General features: G+C 36.1%; 1 protein-coding gene across 1 annotated transcript in view; it reads left to right on the forward strand.

Annotated features, from left to right (window-relative positions):
• The window catches only part of LOC110445183 (calcium homeostasis endoplasmic reticulum protein-like), a 115,499-nt gene extending 102,703 nt beyond the window's left edge, over positions 1 to 12,796 (forward strand). The window contains exons 10-19 of the mRNA XM_021489657.1: positions 5,396 to 5,705; positions 6,090 to 6,280; positions 6,813 to 6,918; positions 7,486 to 7,811; positions 8,181 to 8,314; positions 8,716 to 8,982; positions 9,785 to 9,946; positions 10,850 to 10,962; positions 11,703 to 11,894; positions 12,658 to 12,796. Coding sequence (XP_021345332.1) covers positions 5,396 to 5,705; positions 6,090 to 6,280; positions 6,813 to 6,918; positions 7,486 to 7,811; positions 8,181 to 8,314; positions 8,716 to 8,982; positions 9,785 to 9,946; positions 10,850 to 10,962; positions 11,703 to 11,894; positions 12,658 to 12,686 — 1,830 coding nt within the window. The 3' untranslated portion in view covers positions 12,687 to 12,796. The remainder of the gene's footprint in view (positions 1 to 5,395; positions 5,706 to 6,089; positions 6,281 to 6,812; positions 6,919 to 7,485; positions 7,812 to 8,180; positions 8,315 to 8,715; positions 8,983 to 9,784; positions 9,947 to 10,849; positions 10,963 to 11,702; positions 11,895 to 12,657) is intronic.
• The last annotated feature ends 9,093 nt before the right edge of the window (positions 12,797 to 21,889 follow it).

Below are 21,889 nucleotides of genomic sequence, written 5' to 3' on the forward strand. Positions count from 1 at the left end.
CCCCCCCCAGGTTGCATCGGGGTGGGGCTCTGTTTGAAGTTTGTTCTCGCTATATCTCAAGTACTGAAATGGATCTTGCTGAAATTTCATATGTATTTACAGCACCTACTTCATACCAATTATTTTAAACATATTCAGGTGAGCGATACAGGCCCTCTGGGCCTGTTGCTCAAAAGCGTCCTGAAGGCCTGCAAGTGAATCGTTCATGTTCTTTGCTTTGTTTCAAATGGTTTATGTCAAATCCGATGCTTAGAAGTAATTAAAAAATTGTCAAGGTCTACACTAATCAGTCACAAGTATTTTAATATTTCAAAGATGAACAATCCCTCCATGAATTATTATATGTTGGTAAAAAAGTCTGAATACTAATAAATTGTTAATGTTACATGTTATTGAAATGAATCCCCCCCCATGTTTATTAACTGATTCACTCACCAAACTTCATAATGAACTATTCCAACCTTTGAATTGGAAGAGTTCAAATGTGTCTTCAGGGTTGAATGAGTTAAGCAGCATTTATCTTACATGTTTGATACTATCAGATACAGTGAATTGGTTTCAATGTCACATTGTTTAATATCACATTTCAGTTAATATCATGTTTTCCTAAAATCCCCAGAAATTCCCTTTACATGCTTCGATATATTTATATCTATATATAATCCTACAGAAAAAATGTGACATTTCATATGATAGCTCAGCTGCCAGATTTTGCTTGTAAATAGCTATATGTAGTAGGTTAGTATAAAAAACACCCACACACAGCACCTGTTGACTGAAAAAACATCATCAGCGTGTTTCATAAACTGTTTACTGCTAAGTCTCATTAGCATATTTCCTAAGCTATTTCCTTAACTTTTACCTGATGCTTGCTTTCAGATTCAAAATGATTCTAGCTATCATATTGCCAAAAAAAGTACAGAAAAAGCTAACTTTGGATAAATCATATAAAGAATACTAGTTTTCAGATAAATGGTGTCTTATGAAAATGGAAAATTTGACCAGGTAAACCAACACATAATTTTAGTATTTCGTGTCTAAGTAAAAGTGGTTGCTAAATCCAGAAGCTCAGTACCAGCATGTTAACTAGATTAAATCCTGTACGTGATGAAATTGATTCCTCTAGCTCAGGTTTAAATCAGTTCTGTGATGGTTTTTTGCCAGGTTGGGTTTATACCTGGGATTTGTGTTATACCTAACACCAACAGGGAGTTCTCAGTGCACGAATAGAACACAGCTGGAATAATTGTGTGCGACTGACTTTAATTTTCCTGAACTATTTGCAAGTACATTATGTTTTGAAATGGATACTTCCGAGTTTCTACTCCTCACCTGAGCAACGGTGACGTCAATGGAAGTTCTCAACGATCATTTGCTCTCGAATGGTTTCTGAAAAGTAGCCGAAGAAAAGTTTTGATGGATTACATAATTTACGGAGTTCTGTTACAGGAAGCAGTGTCAGGTTTAGGGTTTAAAAAAAATCATGGATGGTTTATATTCTTTAATTAAGACAAATATGAACAAAGTTGTAAAATTCTATGTTTACTAATAATAAAGTGTTATTTGTTTTACTTATATTTCGTGATTATTTAAATTAGATTGTTAATATGTATTAATTTGGCATTCTAAATTTTGATAACCTTTGAATTTTCACACTTTGGTTTGGTTATAAATTTGGTTCCTTAACATATCTTTCATTATGATAATGAAGTTGCTTGCTTTGTGGTGAAATTCTATGTTCAGCATTCTAATCTCACCATGCTGTATCTTATTGTGTTATCGCGTTCAATAAAGCTATGTCACAGTCCTCTAGAATTATACCTCCGCATCCTCTGTATCTTGCTGCACAAAACAGCTCTGGTGGGGTGGCACAGTTGATGTACATCTTCCACCAAGTAGCTGTGGTTTGATTCCTCAATCAGATGTGAAAAGGTATGGGTTGCTAACCTTCCCACCTGAGCTTCCTCAGATATTCCACTTTCCTCCCACTGAATTATAACCCCTGTGTGCTTTCATATGGGCTAACAATAGAGATTATTAAATTTAAGAAACCTTTGTTTCATGATTGTTGTAGAATTAATAAAGTCTAACTTTAAAGCAGTTCAAATTTCTATCGCCCAATCTTGGAAATGTCAGATATATGTTTTTCCAGAAAAGAATTTCATAGATTTTAAACCTTTACATATAGACGTAGTTACAAACAGAGTGATAAGCGGATCTATTGGAATGGCATGGCATGACTGATGCAATTACAGAACTGATCCAGACCATTAACAACGTTAACTCTCCTCACATGATCTGACGTGTGCAGCATTGATTATTTCCAAATAAACAACAACAACATCTTTGTTTCCAAAGGTGATGAGCATCTTTCCCGAGCTATCAGCTATAATTAGAATTACAGCACATGATTTTGACTGTAATGGACAAGGTCCTAAGCTTATTGGTGATGTGGTGAATCATACTATCAAAAGGGAGATTATCACGCGTTGGGGAAGGTTGCAGGCTTGTCGGTCATGTGATGATACTGTGCTTAAAGGGACATAATTATACATCGGGGGAGTTTTCTGGCTTATAGGTGATCATATATGTCCTTCATGTGGTGAAAATATCTATTTAAAGGGACATAATTGTGTAACTTTGAAGGTTTCAGGCTTATCGGTGATGTGTTAAAAAATACTGTGAAAAGGGGAGATGATTACGTTGTGAAGGTCCAAGTAATGTAAATGATACAATGGAGCATACTGTTTAAAAGGAGATAACCATAATTTGAAATGCATGTCCTAAACATTGAAAATAGTGTGAATCATGCAATTTTAAAGGGAGAAAACACCCCTCCTTTAGGGGAGATAACCAAATGTTGAGAAAGGTCAAAGCTTTATGCATTGTCATTATACATATTTTTTTAAAAGGAGAAAAACTATATTAGATTAGGTTCTTCTTTGCAACAAAATAAGTATGGTCGTTTTTACCAGAATGATTGGTAAGGATAAAAGTAGTGCAGTTCCTAGAATAATTGATTTACTAGATGCTGCATCCTTTCAAACCATCGAGTCAAAGTTTTGAAGTTCACGTCTTGTCTTCCCATACCCTAGTTTGCCAATTTTTTATGCATACTATCAAAAGGTAGATAACATTTTATGTGAGTATCTGCATTAATGTGGAAGTTTAGGATCTTGTGGCTTGATGTTACATAGGAAGCCTTCAGACACCTGTACAGAAGCAGAGCTTTGAGCACACTGAATGGGACATATATCTAACACAATGATTTTTGTGTCGCCTGCGAAAAGCTGGTGACACATAGATATTGCTTTGTCGGCGTCAGCGTCCTGAGCGACGTTCGAACAGAAGTTTTCGAAACTTGAGTTTCCTTGGGCTGATCAAACTCAAACTTCATGCAGTGCTTCCTTACTAAAAGTGCTTGCTTGGGATTGCTTTTCAGGTCCAAAGGTCAAAGGTCAAGGTCACTGTTACTATAAACAGAAAAACTGTTTTCGTGCAATAACTTGAGTTTCCTTGGGCCGATCAAACTCAAACTTCATGCAGTGCTTCCTTACCAAAAGTGCTTGCATGGGATTGCTTTTCAATCCGAAGGTCAAAGGTCAAGGTCACTGTTACTATAAATAGAAAATATGTTTTCGTGAGATAACTTGAGTTTCCCTTGGCCATTCAAACTCAAACTTCATGCAGTGCTTCCTTACCAAAAGTGCTTGTTTGGGATTGCTTTTCAGTCCGAAGGTCAAAGGTCAAGGTCACTGCTACTATAAATAGAAAATCTGTTTTCGTGCGATAACTTGAGTTTCCCCTGGCCGATCAAACTCAAACTTCATGCAGTGCTTCCTTACCAAAAGTGCTTGCTTGGGATTGCTTTTCAGGTCCAAAGGTCAAAGGTCAAGGTCAAGGTCACTGTTACTATAAATAGAAAATCTGTTTTCGTGCGATAACTTGAGTTTCCTTGGGCTGATCAAACTCAAATGCTTGCTTGGGATTGCTTTTCAGGTCCGAAGGTCAAAGGTCAAGGTCACTGTTACTACAAATAGAAAATTTGATTTCGTGCGATAACTTGACTTTCCTTTGACAGATCAAACTCAAACTTCATGCAGTGCATGCTTCCTTACCAATAGTGCTTGCTTGGGATTGCTTTTCAGGTCCGAAGGTCAAAGGTCCCTGTTACTATAAATAGAAACTTCACTAAAACTGTATACTGGACGGCTTCGATCTACCCCTTGACCCACCGTGTATACCTCTGAAATGCCGTCTTACTCCAAATGTTATTGACAACACTAGCTGTTTAACATCATAATCCACAAGTTTATTCATTTACTTATGGGAAACCATCCGACAAATCATACAAATTAAACTTGTAATTGAGACAATGAGTATCCATAGCAAGTTCCTTAAAACTCAGAGTATTCTTCCCAGAATAACAGATTATATAACAAAATGATGCCATCCAAAAACAAAATCTATGATTATTGCTTACTTTTAACATTATTTTTGTGGAATTCTTTTTTTTGTAGCAGTTACAAACATTTTTAGTGAAGAGTAATTGTAGATTGGAAAATTACTTTTGAAAATAGGGTATATGATATGGTTCAAGTGTTTTGATCTCATTGACCATGCCCTTTTCTCATGTAAACCGGTTTTGTATGCCAAGAAAGATAACTCTATCAAAAGAGTGCCACTATTTCAAAATCTCTTTGAAAATTGCTGTAAATTGTTGATTGGGACACCATTTCATAATTCTTTGAGATTAATAATTTCTAAGGCAAGTAACGCAGGTACGAACACTTTTTCTTTGAAGAAAAAAGAAAAGAAAAAACGATTTTTTTTTAATTGTATATTCTCAGTTAAAATTCATCCTGAACATTGAGGGAGCAGTTTTCAGAAGAAGTTTGACTATTATCAGGCCTATGATACTGCAGTGACCAGTAACTCGTGGGACAAGAAAGATAACTCTGATAGTCTTTTAAAATCCTCACCTGTCTGTCCTATCTTTTTTGTTGGAGTTTGAATTTTAAATAAAAATAATTCAAATTGCATCTATCAACCATTTCATCCTTCCACATTGATGTACAGTAGATGATATTGTATTCAGGCTGTGGACCACTACAGGTGGCGCAGGATGATGTATAATCATTTAAATGGACATTTGTCACAAGATATCTTTGGTGTACTATTGTTTTCACCTCTATTGAAATAATTAGGACTGCAATAATTGCTGTGTTTATTCATCAGGAATGCTTTATCACATTAACAATTTGTCTTATTAACAATTTTTTGACTATGTAACTGCTGTTTCATTTGTTAATCTAATTATGTTCTTTTTTGAAATGTGTGTTAAGTATTTCTCTAGTCGGTCTTCCAATGCTCAAGTTTGTTTTCTTCCTTCCAGAAACTGAGAGAACCAGCAGCCTCATTGTCCGCATACCAGGCAGCCCTGATTACTGATCATGGAGACATTGTACGTATGGTCAGCAACAATGTTCAGCAGCAGTACAGCTCGCTTCAGAAACAGCACCTGGACTTCACTTCCCATCTCAACAGCCAGTCACAACAGATGCAACAACAGCTACAGCAGCTGTTACAGCAACAGGTCCAGCAACAGCAGCAGGCTCAGCAACAGGCACAGCAACAGGCTGTTGCCGTGGTCGTCGCCCCAGGAACACAGCCCCTCACATCACTTCCTGGGGTGCCAATGCCAGGTCTATCAATGTTCCAAAGATTTATTTTTTGTGATACAGTTTTAGGTTTTATTGTATGACTACCTCAGGGTAGATTTGGTAGAAATGTTGAGGATGCTGAATAACCTTCACTTTACCTGCTATCTTCTGTGGATTTTCCGTTTGAAGTTAAACCAAGAATATATTATTAAGTGTATAAACAATGAACTTGACTAAAATTAAAATATGTAAAAACATATCATGACCTTGAAAGTTTGTATCAGGAAAATAGTTTATAAAATACAAAAGAAAGTACCCATGAATGATCTTTTGTTTATCAATTTTTGTGCTGATTTGGCAGGTTTTGTGTTTTATGATATGGATATGATCAACATTGATAACCAGTGTTATTGACTCCGTTTACAGGTGTTCCCCAGACAGTCAGTGTTGCTCCAGTCATATCAGCTGTTCAGGTGTCCTCACAGCCGCCCCTCTTGTCCACCTCCATACCCTCGGGTATGACCCCGGCCAGTGTGGTCACCTCCTCACTGCCCCCTACTTCCACAGGTCTGATGACCACACCGCCCCCACAGATCACCACGGTACAATCAATCCAGGTGAGGTCAGGTGTCGATTGTCACATTAGCCTTAGATATTCAACTCTGTAGGAATTTGTTATAAAACTTTTGGAGAGTGATAATTAAAAAGGTTTATGTTAACACAGATCTACACTCATTTTATATTTACACTTTTGAGTTCTCTTTACATAGATGTTTGAAATATGATATGATACACAGCACATACAATGCACACAAGTAATTTGAATATCTACATGTCAATGATGAATATGACAGCAGAGAGGAGGAATTTCTTGAGAATATTTCATTGTAAGTGATAGCACGTTCATAAATGATATACGCTGATATGAGAGTTTTAGAGAAATATATACTTACCTGTCATTACTCTTTCAAATAAACATTTGTAAGGTTTACCTTAGCAACTTATTTCATCTTTATAGAATCAAACAAATTGAAAGGGTAAAATATAAGACCTTTTTAACTGCATGCAGAATGATCTCCCTTTGGTATACCATGAAATGACTGCAGTGGCAGAATAAATCACATTTGTGTGTTAACATGCTATTTCCAGACTGGTCCGCCCCAACAACAGACGTCCAGGTTTAACCAGCCACCACCAGGATTTGGAGCCCCGCCCCCTGGATTTGTGGCCCCACCTCCTCAACAGTTTGACTTCTGTGAGCAGAGTATATTTTTAGTCTCCACTACCTGCACTTTTCCTTTTATAGCAAAAAAAATTAATTCAAGTAACAAATATACAAATACCTTAAATGATTTTGCATTTAAATATCATGGATCAAAGTTCAAAGTCAATTGCTGTAAAAAGAAAATATTAGTCATCACTGTATTAGTTTCCGGTCTGATTTGGACGAAGTTGTGTGCACACAAATATCTCAAATGAGTAGGTGTTTTATGGTGTTGGACCCCAAGGCCTGAAGCCACCAAGGGAAGTTATGTCTCGCATGCTTTGTCTGGCTAGAATGTTTTTCCTTGTATTCCATTTTGTAAGTTTTTGTAATAAATAAAAAACACAAAATCACAACTGTGAAACACTGCCAGCATAAAAACTGCCAGCAATGCTTTCAAATATGTATCTCCTGATTTTGTTTTTGTTATTTATTATAACAATGAACAAAATAAAATACAGGTAAAAAACATCTTAACCAGCTGACTACATGTGAGGGTGTTTTTAGGTTAAATTTTGAAATAACAAACATTACTAATCAAAACTATTTATTTTTCAGCTGGTGCACCCCAGGGAATAGGTGGTGTTCCACAGGGAATTACAGTGGCTCCCCCCGGGCTACCTATTGCACCCCCAGTAATACCCCAGGGTACAGGTTCCACTGCCCCTCCAGGAGCACCAACTGCCATAGGAGCACCTCCATTCCCTGCAAGCTTTCAAGCACCGCCCCCAGGACAGTTTGCACTCCCTGACTTTAGCAAACCTCCCCCAGGTTTCCCTTTACCCGGTCCACCTCCTGTGCTAGGGCCGCCTCCTGAGATTGACCTCACCCCATCAGTACCATACTACGAGCTACCAGCTGGACTGATGGCTCCGCTTATAAAGGTAACAACATTGTGGTTTATAACATGCTTAGTTGTTGTAGGAAACAGAGTTTTTTTTACCAGTAGAATAAGTCTTTAATATTGATTTTTGATCATAGCTCTCTTTTTCTTAGAAAGGGCAAGGTTTACATTGTTAAATCAAAAATCCTATCGATATAAAATGTTTTTACAGTTCTGACATAATATCAAGCCTTTTTCATTTGTAAAACTTCAGTTTATATTTTCTTGTTGAAAGTTAGCATTATTGGGCAACCTTTGGTACTTGTGAGGGGAAATGAGACTTGTATTGAACAGTAGTAGTTTTGTCATATGTTTCTAAATTATTCTTCAGTAACAGGCTGTAATAAAGATCAAATACATTCTACTTTAGCTAGAGGACCATGAGTACAAGTCCCTGGACCCCAAGGATATCCGCTTGCCTCCCCCAATGCCTCCGAGTGAGAGATTGTTGGCTGCTGTTGAAGCGTTCTATAGTCCTCCCAACCATGACCGTCCTAGAGACAGGTAAATCTCTCCTCTATCCAAGGAAGGATAGCAATCACTTGATGAAATAGGTCCACATCATTTAATTATTGTCAACAAATAGGTGGTTTTTTTTATTCATCAAGTTATTTAAAATAGAATATCATAAATACTAGCTAAGGGGAGACAACTCTTGTATATCATGTCTGTCAAATGGCTTTGGCATTTCATTAAATTAAAGTACATGTATTAGATTTCATTTGAGTAGATGTTGAATTTTTTCAAATTTTGTTGCAACTTCAAATCAGATATTGTGATTTGGTGAGATTTTGCAATTTGAGATCAATAACCAGATAGGGTTTTTACTTTCAACATCTGCATGGAATGTTCTACAGTGTATGTTAAAAATAGTTTCTTAATGTCTTGTTTTGCCATGGTTTCAGTGAGGGTTGGGAGAAGCTTGGTCTGTACGAGTTCTTCAAGGCCAAACAACGGGCACGTCGACTGAAGGAGCAGGAGAGAGAAAGGAGAGGTCCCTCTCCTGAGGGGAGTTCAAGCTCTAGCTCAAGATCACCATCTCCTCAACCATCACCACAGCAACCACAGCAACCACAGAACCAACCAGATCGTTCAAAACGAAGGTCAAGGTCACCGTCCCCAGTCAAGTCTCGGTGGAGGTATCACAGTGGAAACCAACAAAGCAGATCTAGGTGATACAGTAGAACCCACATACTATGATATTATATGCCAGAGAAAAATATCATAATAATTGTGATTATTATAATAATTAAGCTAGTGACTTTCATCGTTTTTAGGTGGACCAAACTGGAAGTGAAATCCCCAATGATTGTCAAATGTAATTAGATGTGTAAACACAGGGAGATATTAATACAAATACATATTATTATAAGTGTAATAAAAATAGCATGTATCTGTCAGAATGTTGGTAAAATATTTAGCAAAGTTTTACTCGTACATGGGAAAAATATTATACTTTGCACAATATTAAGTGGGCTCCATGGTATAAACCTCTTCAAACTTTAATCTGAAATGGGTGTGGGACATTGATTGGGGAATATATAGCTGTCAAAGTATCAGACATTGATAAGGGAGTACATAGCTATCAAAGTGTGGGACATTGATTGGGGAATATATAGCTATCAAAGTGTGGGACATTGATTGGGGAATATATAGCTGTCAAAGTATCAGACATTGATAAGGGAGTACATAGCTATCAAAGTGTGGGACATTGATTAGGGAATATATAGCTGTCAAAGTATTGGACATTGATTGGGGAATATATAACTGTCAAAGTGTGGGACATTGATTTGGTAGTATATAGCTGTCAAAGTATTAGACATCGATTTGGTAATATATAGCTGGCAAAATATTGGACATTGATTTGGTAGTATATAGCTGTCAAAGTATTGGACATTGATTAGGGAATATATAGCTGTCTAGGTATAGAAACTAACTTACCTCCCATCATACCATGTCTGACATGTGTTTCAGGTCGAGGTCCAGGTCACCTCCCCCTCCACAACAACATCAGCAGAGAATGCCAGTAAAACGGTCGGAGTCCCCCCTGCCGTACCTTCCTAGCAGTCGCTCCCCATCCCCAGTCAAGGTTACACAACGACTGTCACGCAGCCCCACACCACCCCTAGGCACATTGTAAGTAATGGGGGACTGTACAAGGTTCTTCATGATTCAGCTCAGAAAATTTAACGACAAATTCTACAGAGATGTCAAGAGCCAGAATGTTGATGTAAACCCATCAACATTTTTGATGGGACGTATTATGGTATTGAGAGCGTCTGTCTCTGCCTCTTTCTCATATTTATGTACAAGTTGCATGAGACTACAATACTTGCATTTGATAAATCGATGTAGATATCAATATGTCTGGACCATTTACGATTATTTTGCAGGAAATTCTGTTGATGAAGTATATTTTTATCTCACTGCATTGTTCTAGCAGATCAAAGAATGAAATTACAAAAAGTGTAGTAATGTTATTATTAGTAACGTTGATATATTTTATAATTTGTAACAATTTGAATTCACTCACTTGTTCAAGGATGAACACAAAATGGAGCAAACATTTCCCACCATACAGTTACATATGTTGTAATGCCATAAAGAACAGTAAAACATGACTTTGAAGTTGGACATGCTTTGGCTGAATGTGTAATTGTATGATGAAGAGAGTCTTTATCCAGTATCCTGTCAATTTGACTTTTGATAAAATGATTAATCTTGTTCCATGAAAATGATAAGTAATGGGAACATTTTAGATCCTCTATATGTTTCCCATGTAACACCATGTTTAACATATAACAAAAGACACCATCAAGGAAGTCACTTCAATGGTTGGGATGATGGAGACACACTACTTAGCTGTTTGATTACTAATTGCTTTTGTGGAGAAAATGCAGATATCGAAAAGTTTGAATAAGAAAAAACCTAAAGAGTATAATTGGCTTCAATGATTTTTTCACTGATACGTGATGAAGGCCTTTTGTCATCATACATTTGTGGCGAAAGGAAAGGTAATGTTTTAAGTTGTGATTTCAGCACTGACAACAATACGGCAGACAGTTTTATGAGGGTGGGCGGTCCAGCTCCGACACCTACAGATTCCAAGCTTGGACTGGACAACAAAGGGCACCAGATGCTCATGAAAATGGGTAAGGGGAGATAACCATATAGAAATGTTACAATCTGTTAAATTGTAGCAATTTTTCTAATACTTATATGGTAGTCGAGGATCGCCACTCAAATGAAGTATTTTTTTTATTAAAAAATGTCTTCATCAAAGTAAAAGCATGCATTGATTAATTATTATTAGGAGGTTACATTGTAAAGATGACGACAAAAATGTATCTTCACGACTCCTCATCTAATGTTTTTTCCTATCTTTGCTATTGAATATTTAGGCAATTTTTCTTGTGCTTATCCAGATGTTGCAGAATAGAACTAAATCTTATGGCCCCAATTTGTTCTGATACTGTGATATAGAAAGGAAGTTAACTCTATTAGTATGAATATTTCCGTAAAAAATATTCCATGTTGTTCCAAATTCTCTAACAACTAGAAGTGTAACATGAATTTAGGTGTTCTTTGTTAAATTCAGTTTTGAAATTTATCTTGTGATATAAAAATGCTGAGTTTTAAAAGTTTTGAACAAAACTGGGAAGTTCATGTACCTATGATTTCTTTAGTTTAACATGATGAGACTGGATTATACAGAGAAGAAAATTGAAATTGTCTCTTAAATCTGAATTAGAAGTATTGTATTTCTTTTATTGAGAGAAAAATATTATAATAGTATTAACCAAGGAGATGATCCTACATTCCTGTATAGAAATGTTATGTTATATAATGCATGTACAAGTGACTGACAAAATCATTTTGTGGTACTTTTAAGGATGGGGAGGTCGAGGACTGGGTGCGGCCGAGCAGGGAATTGTGAACCCCATCGAGAGTGGTGATGTACGTGACCGACAAGATATGTACAAAGGAATAGGGATTGACCTCAAAGATCCGTTTGAACAGTTCCGAAAGAACAAGAGCCATGGATTCATACAGAGGATGAAGGCCAGAGATGAGTCAAGAGATCGTAAGTTTTAGAAGAAGGGCGTGAATGAGTTTCCAGATCACAGATTCTTGTTATAGTGCAAGAATAAATGTAGAAACATTAAGTTCTAGCTGTAGAGCAGGAGTGAGTTTAGAGAACACAAGTTCATGTAGTAAGGCATGCATGACTTTAGAGAATTCAAGTTCTAGCTGTAGGGCAGGAGTGAGTTTAGAGAACACAAGTTTTAGCTGTAGGGCAGGAGTGAGTTTAGAGAACACAAGTTCTAGCTGTAAGGCAGGAGTGAGTTTACAGAGTTTTTATTGTAGGATGAGAAATGTAAGATATATCCTATAAGTGATTTTAGATTTTGTATTTAAACAACCCACCCCTTCTAATTCTTATCATTCATCATTAGTAAAAAGCTTGTGCACATGATATCTCACAGACCCCAGAATACATTTAGTTCATACACCTAAAATTTTGGTGGCCATTGGTCCAGGTTAAATGGACAAAGATCGAGGGAAAAGAGGGGTGGGAGGTTGAGGGAAAGGGATTGGGTAGGGGTATATCTATGTGAGCCTCTGCTTATTTAGATTTTTACAGTTATTTTTATAGAGTATGTTATTGTCTATCCATTCTCTTTCATGTGTATTGTCATTTACACTTATATTAACCTAAAATTAAGGTAAAATTAAATATGTCTGTTTGTAGAACTAGATTAAACAGTATTTATCTAAACATTGCTAGAATCCTAATATGGACCAAGAAAATATGATTGTTATTCTGACTTTTTTCTTCATTGTAGCATCATCTAAACCACCCAAAGAAGACTGATGTCTAGAAAATAATTGAGGAAGGCAGCAGAGGAAATATAGACAAATATCGACAGAACTTACATCATTTCTCGAAATTCATTTGTTCTCATGTCATTAAAAATATCATCTCTAGACTTAATTATGTCTTCAGTTTTTTAATTTCATTGGAGAAGGTTATTCTTATGTTTTTAAAAATAGTTGTATGCAAAACTTAACGATTTCCTTAACAACAAGTGTCATGATCTTGTTGTTCAAAGCACCATTAACTTATTGGATTGAAAACTCAAATATTTTAATTGTGGCCATTTTTAACCATCTTAAAGTGTAAAAATGCTTTTTTCCTTTGATAATCATTTGAAATATGAAAGCACTCAGTTTTCACAAAAGATCAAACAGATTATGAAAATAGACAATATTGAACAGGGTTTAGTTAAGCCTTGAAATGTCCAAACAATAAATGAAAAGGCCCTAAAACCCCCTAAATTTAACAAAAAAATCATGGAAGGATCAAAATGAGCCGAGAATTGGACAAGATGTTCATTAAACTATGACTGTATACTAATTCTGGGGTTTTCGGAATATCCTCCAAGATTTTAGGGTTGTAAAGTATTTATATGGTGAGTTTAGAGACAACCAGATTACACATCCAGGTCTCTGTATTTTTAAAATTTGAAAATGGCTGGAGACTTAAGGCCTTGATTTAACTGGAAAAAAACCTAGAAAAGACTTTAATTTTATAGTAAAATTCCTGTACAAACTCTGTTCAAGATTTTAGTTACCCTGCCATTGAAGTAATGATACTATGAAAAACCATGTCATCATGATCATTTTCTGTAACCCCTATAACAATCCGGGCTCCTGGCATTAGTTACCAGACAGAAACAACTGTTAGATTGAGCTTCAGCAGACATTAGAACAAGAACATTTATTTTAGAGCATGAACATGTCTTTTGTGATAATGATGTACTAAATTAAACCATTATTGATCAAGTTCAGTTTCTTTAAGGGGAGACAACTCAAACGATAATAATTGAATGAAAAATGGAGTATTGAAAACAAATTGAGCAATAATGCAATATAAAGAAAGGGCACTAATGCTAATATGACAGCTCCTTTTAAATCTTGTGCAATCACAGAAATTGTCATGAAGCAGAAAATCCAGTTTGCCATTCTAGACATCAACAGTTATCCAAGTCATGTAATTGATTTTCCTATTAGAAAATTGTAAAAACCTCTTTGTAATTATAAATGTCTGAGCCTTTTCAAGGAGGTAATAGTGAAAGATCTTTTCCTTTAGGCCGAATGAAAAAAACCTTGCAAAAAGAAAACAAAACCCAGAAAAATCTGTGTGATCCAGAACCCTTGTTAAAACTTGCCTTCTCTGACAAATATGAAGATTTATTTAATTATCGAATTAGCCAGGGTGTTAGATATCACTGAAGAATTGAATTTGTTAAATATTTATATGTAAAAGTATAATAATTGTGACAGCAATAATTAAATACAAATCTTAAATAGCATCCTGTCAATTTATGGCAAAAATATTCAAAGTAATGAACACTTAAATTTTTCATATCTTTTTACTGGTAGCCAGTCGATATAGACTTTTCGATTGTCGTCTCCATTTGAAACCAACTAAGGCACCTGTCGCTAACACCAACTTTCCTATCAATTTTTCGCCGACTATACTCAAGTGTACATGCCCATCAAGAGTGATAATTTTTCAGTTTGATGGGAACCCAATCCAAGTTTAGGACCTAAAGGAGTTGCAAATTTCTTGAGTGCGAGAGGTTTAAACTATTCTTAGGCACGCTTTCACCTATAATGGTACAAACTGTTGTTCTTGTCCTCCAGATAGTCAAGTCTAGGACCTCTAGAAAAACTGTCTAGACCCATGTGGACAATAGTGTCTTTGAGCCATCTGTGGTCACTAACTGATGGATGCTACCACTATCCGTGACTTGTCAGTAATCAGAACAATCCCTTGAAATAGTAAGTAATAAAACACCTATTTGGGTTTAGTGACTAACGTTATTTGTTATCCCTCTGCTTTTTGAAGAAAACTGGATATTAATTTGGGCCCTTCCGCCTGTCTGTCCTCTGTCACATATTAATTCCTTGCTATAACTGCCCTAAAGATGGCATGATTTTACCGAAATCTGGTATGCGCATCGACATAAACATGATTGAGACCGAGTTTGATTGTCGGTATGATCCGTGCATACTTAAAGAGGTTTTAAACCTGAAAATGACTTGCTGGTTTCCCTGCAATAATTGTCCTAATAATGGGTCGATTTCAACAAAATACGTTATGCACAAACATGTTGACATGTCTCAGGTTGAGGGTGATCGTGAATGCGACCCGTGCATATCTACACACAGCAATCAGAAGATCATATTACATTCTGATTAACTACCTTTTTACTAATGGGTAGATTTCAACAAAATTAATTATACACGTGCCAGTTGCTGAGTTCTGTAATGAATGCAAAAATGGTAGGAAAGTTGGTGTTAGCGACAGGTGTCCCCAGTTGGTTTGAAATGGAGACGACAATCGAAGAGGAAAAAGCAGGATACCCCGGTCAAATCAGAAGAGTTTAGTGGCCCCTACTTCTAAGGACACTTACCAACCCCCATAAAACATACCAAACTTATATCAGCGCTGTACCAATATATCAGACGACATGATCTCGTTAAAATGTCTGCAGTGATAGGTATAAGAGGAACAGCAAACAATTAAAACAAGTTAAGATTATCAAACAAAATTACAATTCCGTCAGTTTGTTTATCTTTATTCAAACAATTGGTACACATTAACAAACACCACACTTGTAGATAAAGCATAAAATCGGCAGCTTGTTGACACACCAAAGCTTTTCTGGAGTAGGTGTTGACTGCAGGATATTTAAAACGGGCAGGGTCAGAATTCCTAAGTTTAAGAAAAGTGCACATATCTCTGAAACAAGGAAGTGAGAGTCCAGGTCATCTATGAGGGTCGGGATCGTGTCGAGGATCTGCTACTAGTATAACAAGTTTACTTGAGTTTAAGAGAAGATAAATGACATTTTTATACAACACGTTTGTTGTCTTAAACAATGCCAATCTAATCTTGACTTTAATCATTTATGACTGTATGCAATACAGTTCCGTTCAAACATATTACATCTTGGAGGATATGTTGGAATGAAACATTGTGCTGTTTACCATCATAAATGATAAAAAGGTGCCGTTCCATCCTTAGTCATTTAAAAATACACTTCACCAAATGGCGGAACAGCCAGTGCTCTGGAACAAGATCGTGTTTCTATGGTTACCAGTTTCACCCAGGAGACAATGCAAACGCCAATCAGAAACCAATCGGGAATATCCGTCCTCATTTGATCATTTAAAATATTCACGTGTAATAGTTTATACTGAATTATAACAACATGTTTGGTTGGTAGGATTCATTTATGGGTTTTATAACAGAAACGTATATATTTGTTATGGGAGCGGCCATATTGTAGTATACGATAATAATATCAATGTGACTGGCCGTTTTTTCGTGTAATATCACATGAAGTAACACAATCTTCATACCAGGGGACACGTTTGATAGAACTACTTTTTCGGTACTTAGAGGGCCATAAAAAGAGTGCTTGTATGAATCATGTTATAGTTCTACTTTAACTGAGCTATGAGGACACATAGTCAGAAGGGTCATACAGTGTAACATACTAAAGTCATTGTGACATTGACATCAGCCAGTACATGTTAGAGAGTAAAACACCACAATGTATATCTTATTTTATGAAATATCGAAACTCAAAACATGTACGAGAAGACTTGCTTTTTGAGAGGGACCGCAGTGTACAAAAGTATGTTTTTCAGTATGATCTACAGTACAACCTCGTTAAACCGCCACCTTCCGTTCTGTTCAATTTTGAGAAGCCGATCACCAGCTGATCTTTCATCATTGAAATGTACACAAATGACAACAAACATCTGTAATAGTCGTCTTTATCCTAGACTTATAGTTAATTTATTAGGTGTAAAAACCCTGTAACATGAAATACATCAACTTACTATATACATATTGTAACATTCGTACAATCACATAAAACTTAAAACATGTCAAACAACTACCTGACCGTAGCCAGTTACATAAGTTACAATAGCTGAATATGTTATTACAACTGTTAATTCAATCTATATATTATATAGAAATTACGGTTTACACTTTATCTAATTATACAGCATAATTACAAATATATAAAATCCCCACCTCTTCAATGTGAAGAGGGTTTTCTCGGACAAGGTCCGCCGAGTCCTCAGTCTTACTCGTTCAGTGAACACTATAAAAAGGAAACAATATTATTATTGTTATTATTTCCTTTATTTCCTCCAGAAATGAAGAGTTACACAAATAACGAACAATACACGTACAATTCAACACTATTGAAAAGAGAAGAAAATGCATTCACAATCATGGTCGCACCCTTACATAGTGACACACACATGCACATGGACAGACACACACATAAGAGAATAATAATAGTACCATAAAGTACTATAAACACAACACAATGATTTAATAGGAACTATTACAGTCATTATACGGTGATAATTATGATGATAGACAGTATAACACTAATCATACATTACATCACACATTGATATAATAGACATATTTACACTCATCAAACTACAATATCATATAATAGTATAGACAGTAATACACTTCTCGTACTAAGCAATCATACAACATTGTAATAAACAGTATTACAAGCATCACACTATACATTATACAGCATTAGTATAGACAGTATTACTGTTACATAAGTCTTACAATACAATCATACATTGAGTAGAACCCGTTGCACGAAGTCATACAATATAGTCACACAGTGGTGTGAAATACACAACATACAATATAATAATTAACTTGAAGAAACAGCGCAACCATGCAATGATTTCAGTTGTAGTAATACATATCACAAGATTAATTCATACAATACAAACAATATTATGAATGGTAGTAAGTTGCACTAATCAACAGGAAAGACGTAGGAAATGCTTGCCTACTAATATGAATACAAAAATATATGTATTTCATGTATTAATCTTGCTGAAGCGTGAGGTACACACAAGTAAATTAGTGATCATATTACTCAGTATACAGCATTCAAATATCTAAGGATAAATTACATAATACCACTGTATTGAAGAATTTTAGTAATAATAAAAATGGGTTTTATTCTAAAGTCCTCCAGTTCATGTGGAGATAAGTCATAATTGAAAATACCACCAAGAAGAACATGAAGTAGATGGTAATTAGACATTACATTAAGATTAAACATAAAATCTATATCTTTTACAGTACTGAGTACACACCAGAGCTGGTCACGTAATAGCTCTGTGTGTGAGCATTCGAGTACACTATGCATGATAGTATCTTTGTGCAAAGATTCACAGTAATGACACAAATATATATTTTCATTATCGCGCATTTCAACACAGAGTTTAACAACTTTCTTAAAACATGGACTGTATTGTGGAAAGCGTAAAGCAAGTTTCCATATAGCATACGGTTGTATCTTATGATGTAAAAGAGTGAAGCGAGAGAAGTCCCTATCAGCGTTCATTCTTTCACATAAATTAAACTGTTCATAGTTTTTTACATGGTCATTGACTAAACGCTTCCATTGACATTTGTTTGGAAATACATCACTCTTCAAAAATTCATCAATAACATGATACAAATTGTATTTTTGTAAAACATTTACAACGTCGGGAACAAAACCTCTTCTAAATTGAGACAGGTTGAATTCGAATAGAAGCTTGATAAGAATTTCGCGTGTTAAACAGCCAACTTCCATGGAACATATTCTACCAAAAAATAACATTTTCTTTACGCTGATGTATACTTCTACAGAAAACCAACCAATCAAGGACATGCACATATCTGTTCTTGTTCTTACATTAAAACCTTGGATTGATTTGACAATGAAGTTTTGTGCTTTTTCTAACATGTAAATTTCATTTTGCTTTAATTGCCACAATTCACACCCATACGGTGCTGAGGGATATACTTTACACTTAACAATTTTTGCAGTGGTTAAAGGATTCAGAGCACATGGATGTGCTCCAGAACGAATTAAGGACATAACACCACTCTTTAATTTGGAACAAGCACGTTCTGTACGTTCGACACTTGTCTACTAAATTGACCACGCCCGATTTCTAAATTTACAGAGACTTTCAAAATATTAACTTTACTTTTAAACAAAAATATTACGTTAATAAAATATATTATTCAATAGATACTATAATGAATTAGGCAAATATTTATACACGGGTACTTACGTTTAGAGCTTTTGGCTCTAGTGCCCGCTACCTCATTCAATTCCTATGCTGTCTAGGTAAAGTACTGCACGTACATATAGGTGCTAGTATAAGCTGTGTTCACTCTGGCCGCTCTGTTCAAAGTGACCAGTGCGCCAGGTAAAACTACCCAACGCTAGGATTACTATACATGGACAAAACGTACTGGACAAACAGGTTAACAACACATTACATCACATCCGCTCAGTACCTTACTCGCATTTACACGTGCTATTTCCGCGCGCGCGCTAAAGGTTTTGCCTCAATGCGTTACGTACAAAATTACACGGAAGGCTGATTTCCGTTACATACGAACGCGTATAGCTAAATACCATAAATACATTAAAAGTAAAAATGACAAATGACACTACTACACATCGATTATGTACACTGTAAGTTATTTATTTTTAAAAAATCACAATAAATGAAAAGTATTTGTACTTTCGGGTAATACAGGATATAAATAAAAAAAATCACATACTGGGGCAGTCTCTCATTTACGTTTTTATTTAGAGGCTCCAGACCATATGTAAAACAGACTTGTTTTTGGAAGAAGAGTGTAATTTACCATAAATTGGTGACTGTCACTTACTTTTCAGGTATTAGGGGTTATACACTTTAATGCCAAGACTTTAAACCAAATACGAGAGGGGGAGCGCGCGGCGCACCATAATAAAGTCAATATGACATATCTCCCGGGTTTATTAGATACAGGAAAGGAAAGCCTTTTTGGTAATTTTACAGCTAAGATAAGGTGACATACAATGGAGGAATACTGTACCATAAAAAGCCATGGTGACAAGGTGTCATGATGACAAACTCGTCGGGTCATAATGACAAACTCGTCGGGTCATGATGACAAACTTGTCGGATCATGATGACAAACTTGTCGGGTCATGATGGCAAACTGGTCGGGTTTTAGCGGCCATGCTACATTTGTTTGTCGGTACCTTATTTGGTGTACTGTGTCATATATGTACTCCAAACACGATATGACGAGGCTTTACGATAATTTAGTTGTCAAGTTCATACCGGGTATGTCCACCAAGACAAAGCTAGTAAGCTAAAGAAATGGTCGATGATTGGTCAGGCGGTACTGCGTTTGTATAGCTTCTGCTTAAATTTGAATCGATTGAATAAATATACATGTAGCACCGGGGCTCGTATTCATGAAACTGTTCTCATACTCATGCACAGGTTCTGTGCTCAGACCAGCTTTCTTGTAACGCACTTAAGTCATGTAAAACCATCGAAAAGTAAATTGTAAACATTGTAAACTTTAGTTGGAACTAAATGTCTTGATTTTTTTTCCAATTCATTGAAAAAATGAGATTTTAAATTGATTATAACTGAAACAAGAAATTAGGCTTGAGCACAAAAAAACATGATTGAGCATGATAACGGTTTTATAAACATCGGCCTGTGCCGAGTATTTCCTAGGGTTATTAGCTTAATCACTCGTTAACGACTTTTACAAATATAAATAATACATCAGTTAAAAAATAGTAATTTTGCTTGCAATACAGGTGTGTGTATACTTTGTAGTCAAGTAATCGTTGTATTAATTAAGTTGCTACGAAAAGAATTTTTGCGCTAATCGTTGTTTAAGCTATTACCTTTTGAATCACCGAATCCAGATATTGACCCTACAAGAGTCAAGCTAATAAGATTAGTAAGATGCCTCGCATGCTATCATGGAGTGCACTATGAGGATTGTTCAGTTCATTTGAAATCTACGTTTCTCCCAATACTACTGCGTATGAAAAATACGCGTGTCCAATGTGGTACATCAACGACAGGTACGTCTATCCCTTTGTGGACCACCCAGTGTTTTGTACTATTTAGACGTCAAAATCAGATGACAGCTTTTTATGACGGCACAATTGGAAACGCGTCAAAACGTCGTTTGGCTGACTGTGGCAATCTTGCCGTCGGCAAGTGAACCACCTCAAGAACATAGGAATCGTTGTACAAACTCGCCCTAAATGTCTTGCATGAGTCTTGCACGTATTTACATATGATAGACTCTAGTCGGAACCTATCTTCATTAACTTTATATATAGTAATAGTAGTAAAATATGTACATTTGCAAAACAATCAAAAGACCCACAATTTGCAGACGACATATTGGACTGCTGTCCCACACACAAAACGGCATACAGGATACGACACAGAATTTCAGCTCTATTTAAGTTAGAGAACAGATCTCAAGTTTAACACCAAACAGACCAATACTATGCCGATGAACAGTACATGAAATGTCTCATTCATGCTGGAAGGCCAGTCATTAGATGAAGTAGAAAGCTTCAGGTTATGTATCAGTTTTGTGAGCCGGACAGGCGAATCAGCTGAAGATGTGACGATTGAGAACAATGAAGCACGCCACTTTTACAACATACTCATGCCCGTTTGAAAGAAGCGAAATATTCTCACCAAGACCTGGATCAAGGTTTCCGAATCCAACGTGAAGACAGCACTGTTGTATGGCTCGAAGACCTGGACACCAATAACCTCGAGCAGAAGATACAGGGATTTGTCAACAACCGTCTCCGAGAATATTGAAAAAACTGACAAGACAGAATTTCCGACCAATGTTTTTTTGAGAACACTAAGCAGAAACCAGTCTTCACAACCTGTCAAAGATAGGACCAATTCCGTGCCGGAAGCAATCCAATAACCACAGAACAGGCATCCAAAAGACCGTAGAAGACTATTTAGATATGAAAATTAACTCTGGAAGCCAGATTGCGGTTCATGTCGTTTGGAAAAGCGAAGCTGGATATTTTAGACGGAACCAGATGAAGTGCAGCAGTGAAAACCATATTAATACTCGTAGACGAGTGCCTCAAAGTAAATAGT

Source organism: Mizuhopecten yessoensis, unplaced genomic scaffold (genome assembly GCF_002113885.1).
Source record: "Mizuhopecten yessoensis strain PY_sf001 unplaced genomic scaffold, ASM211388v2 scaffold2091, whole genome shotgun sequence".
In the NCBI taxonomy this organism is placed as follows: domain Eukaryota; kingdom Metazoa; phylum Mollusca; class Bivalvia; order Pectinida; family Pectinidae; genus Mizuhopecten; species Mizuhopecten yessoensis.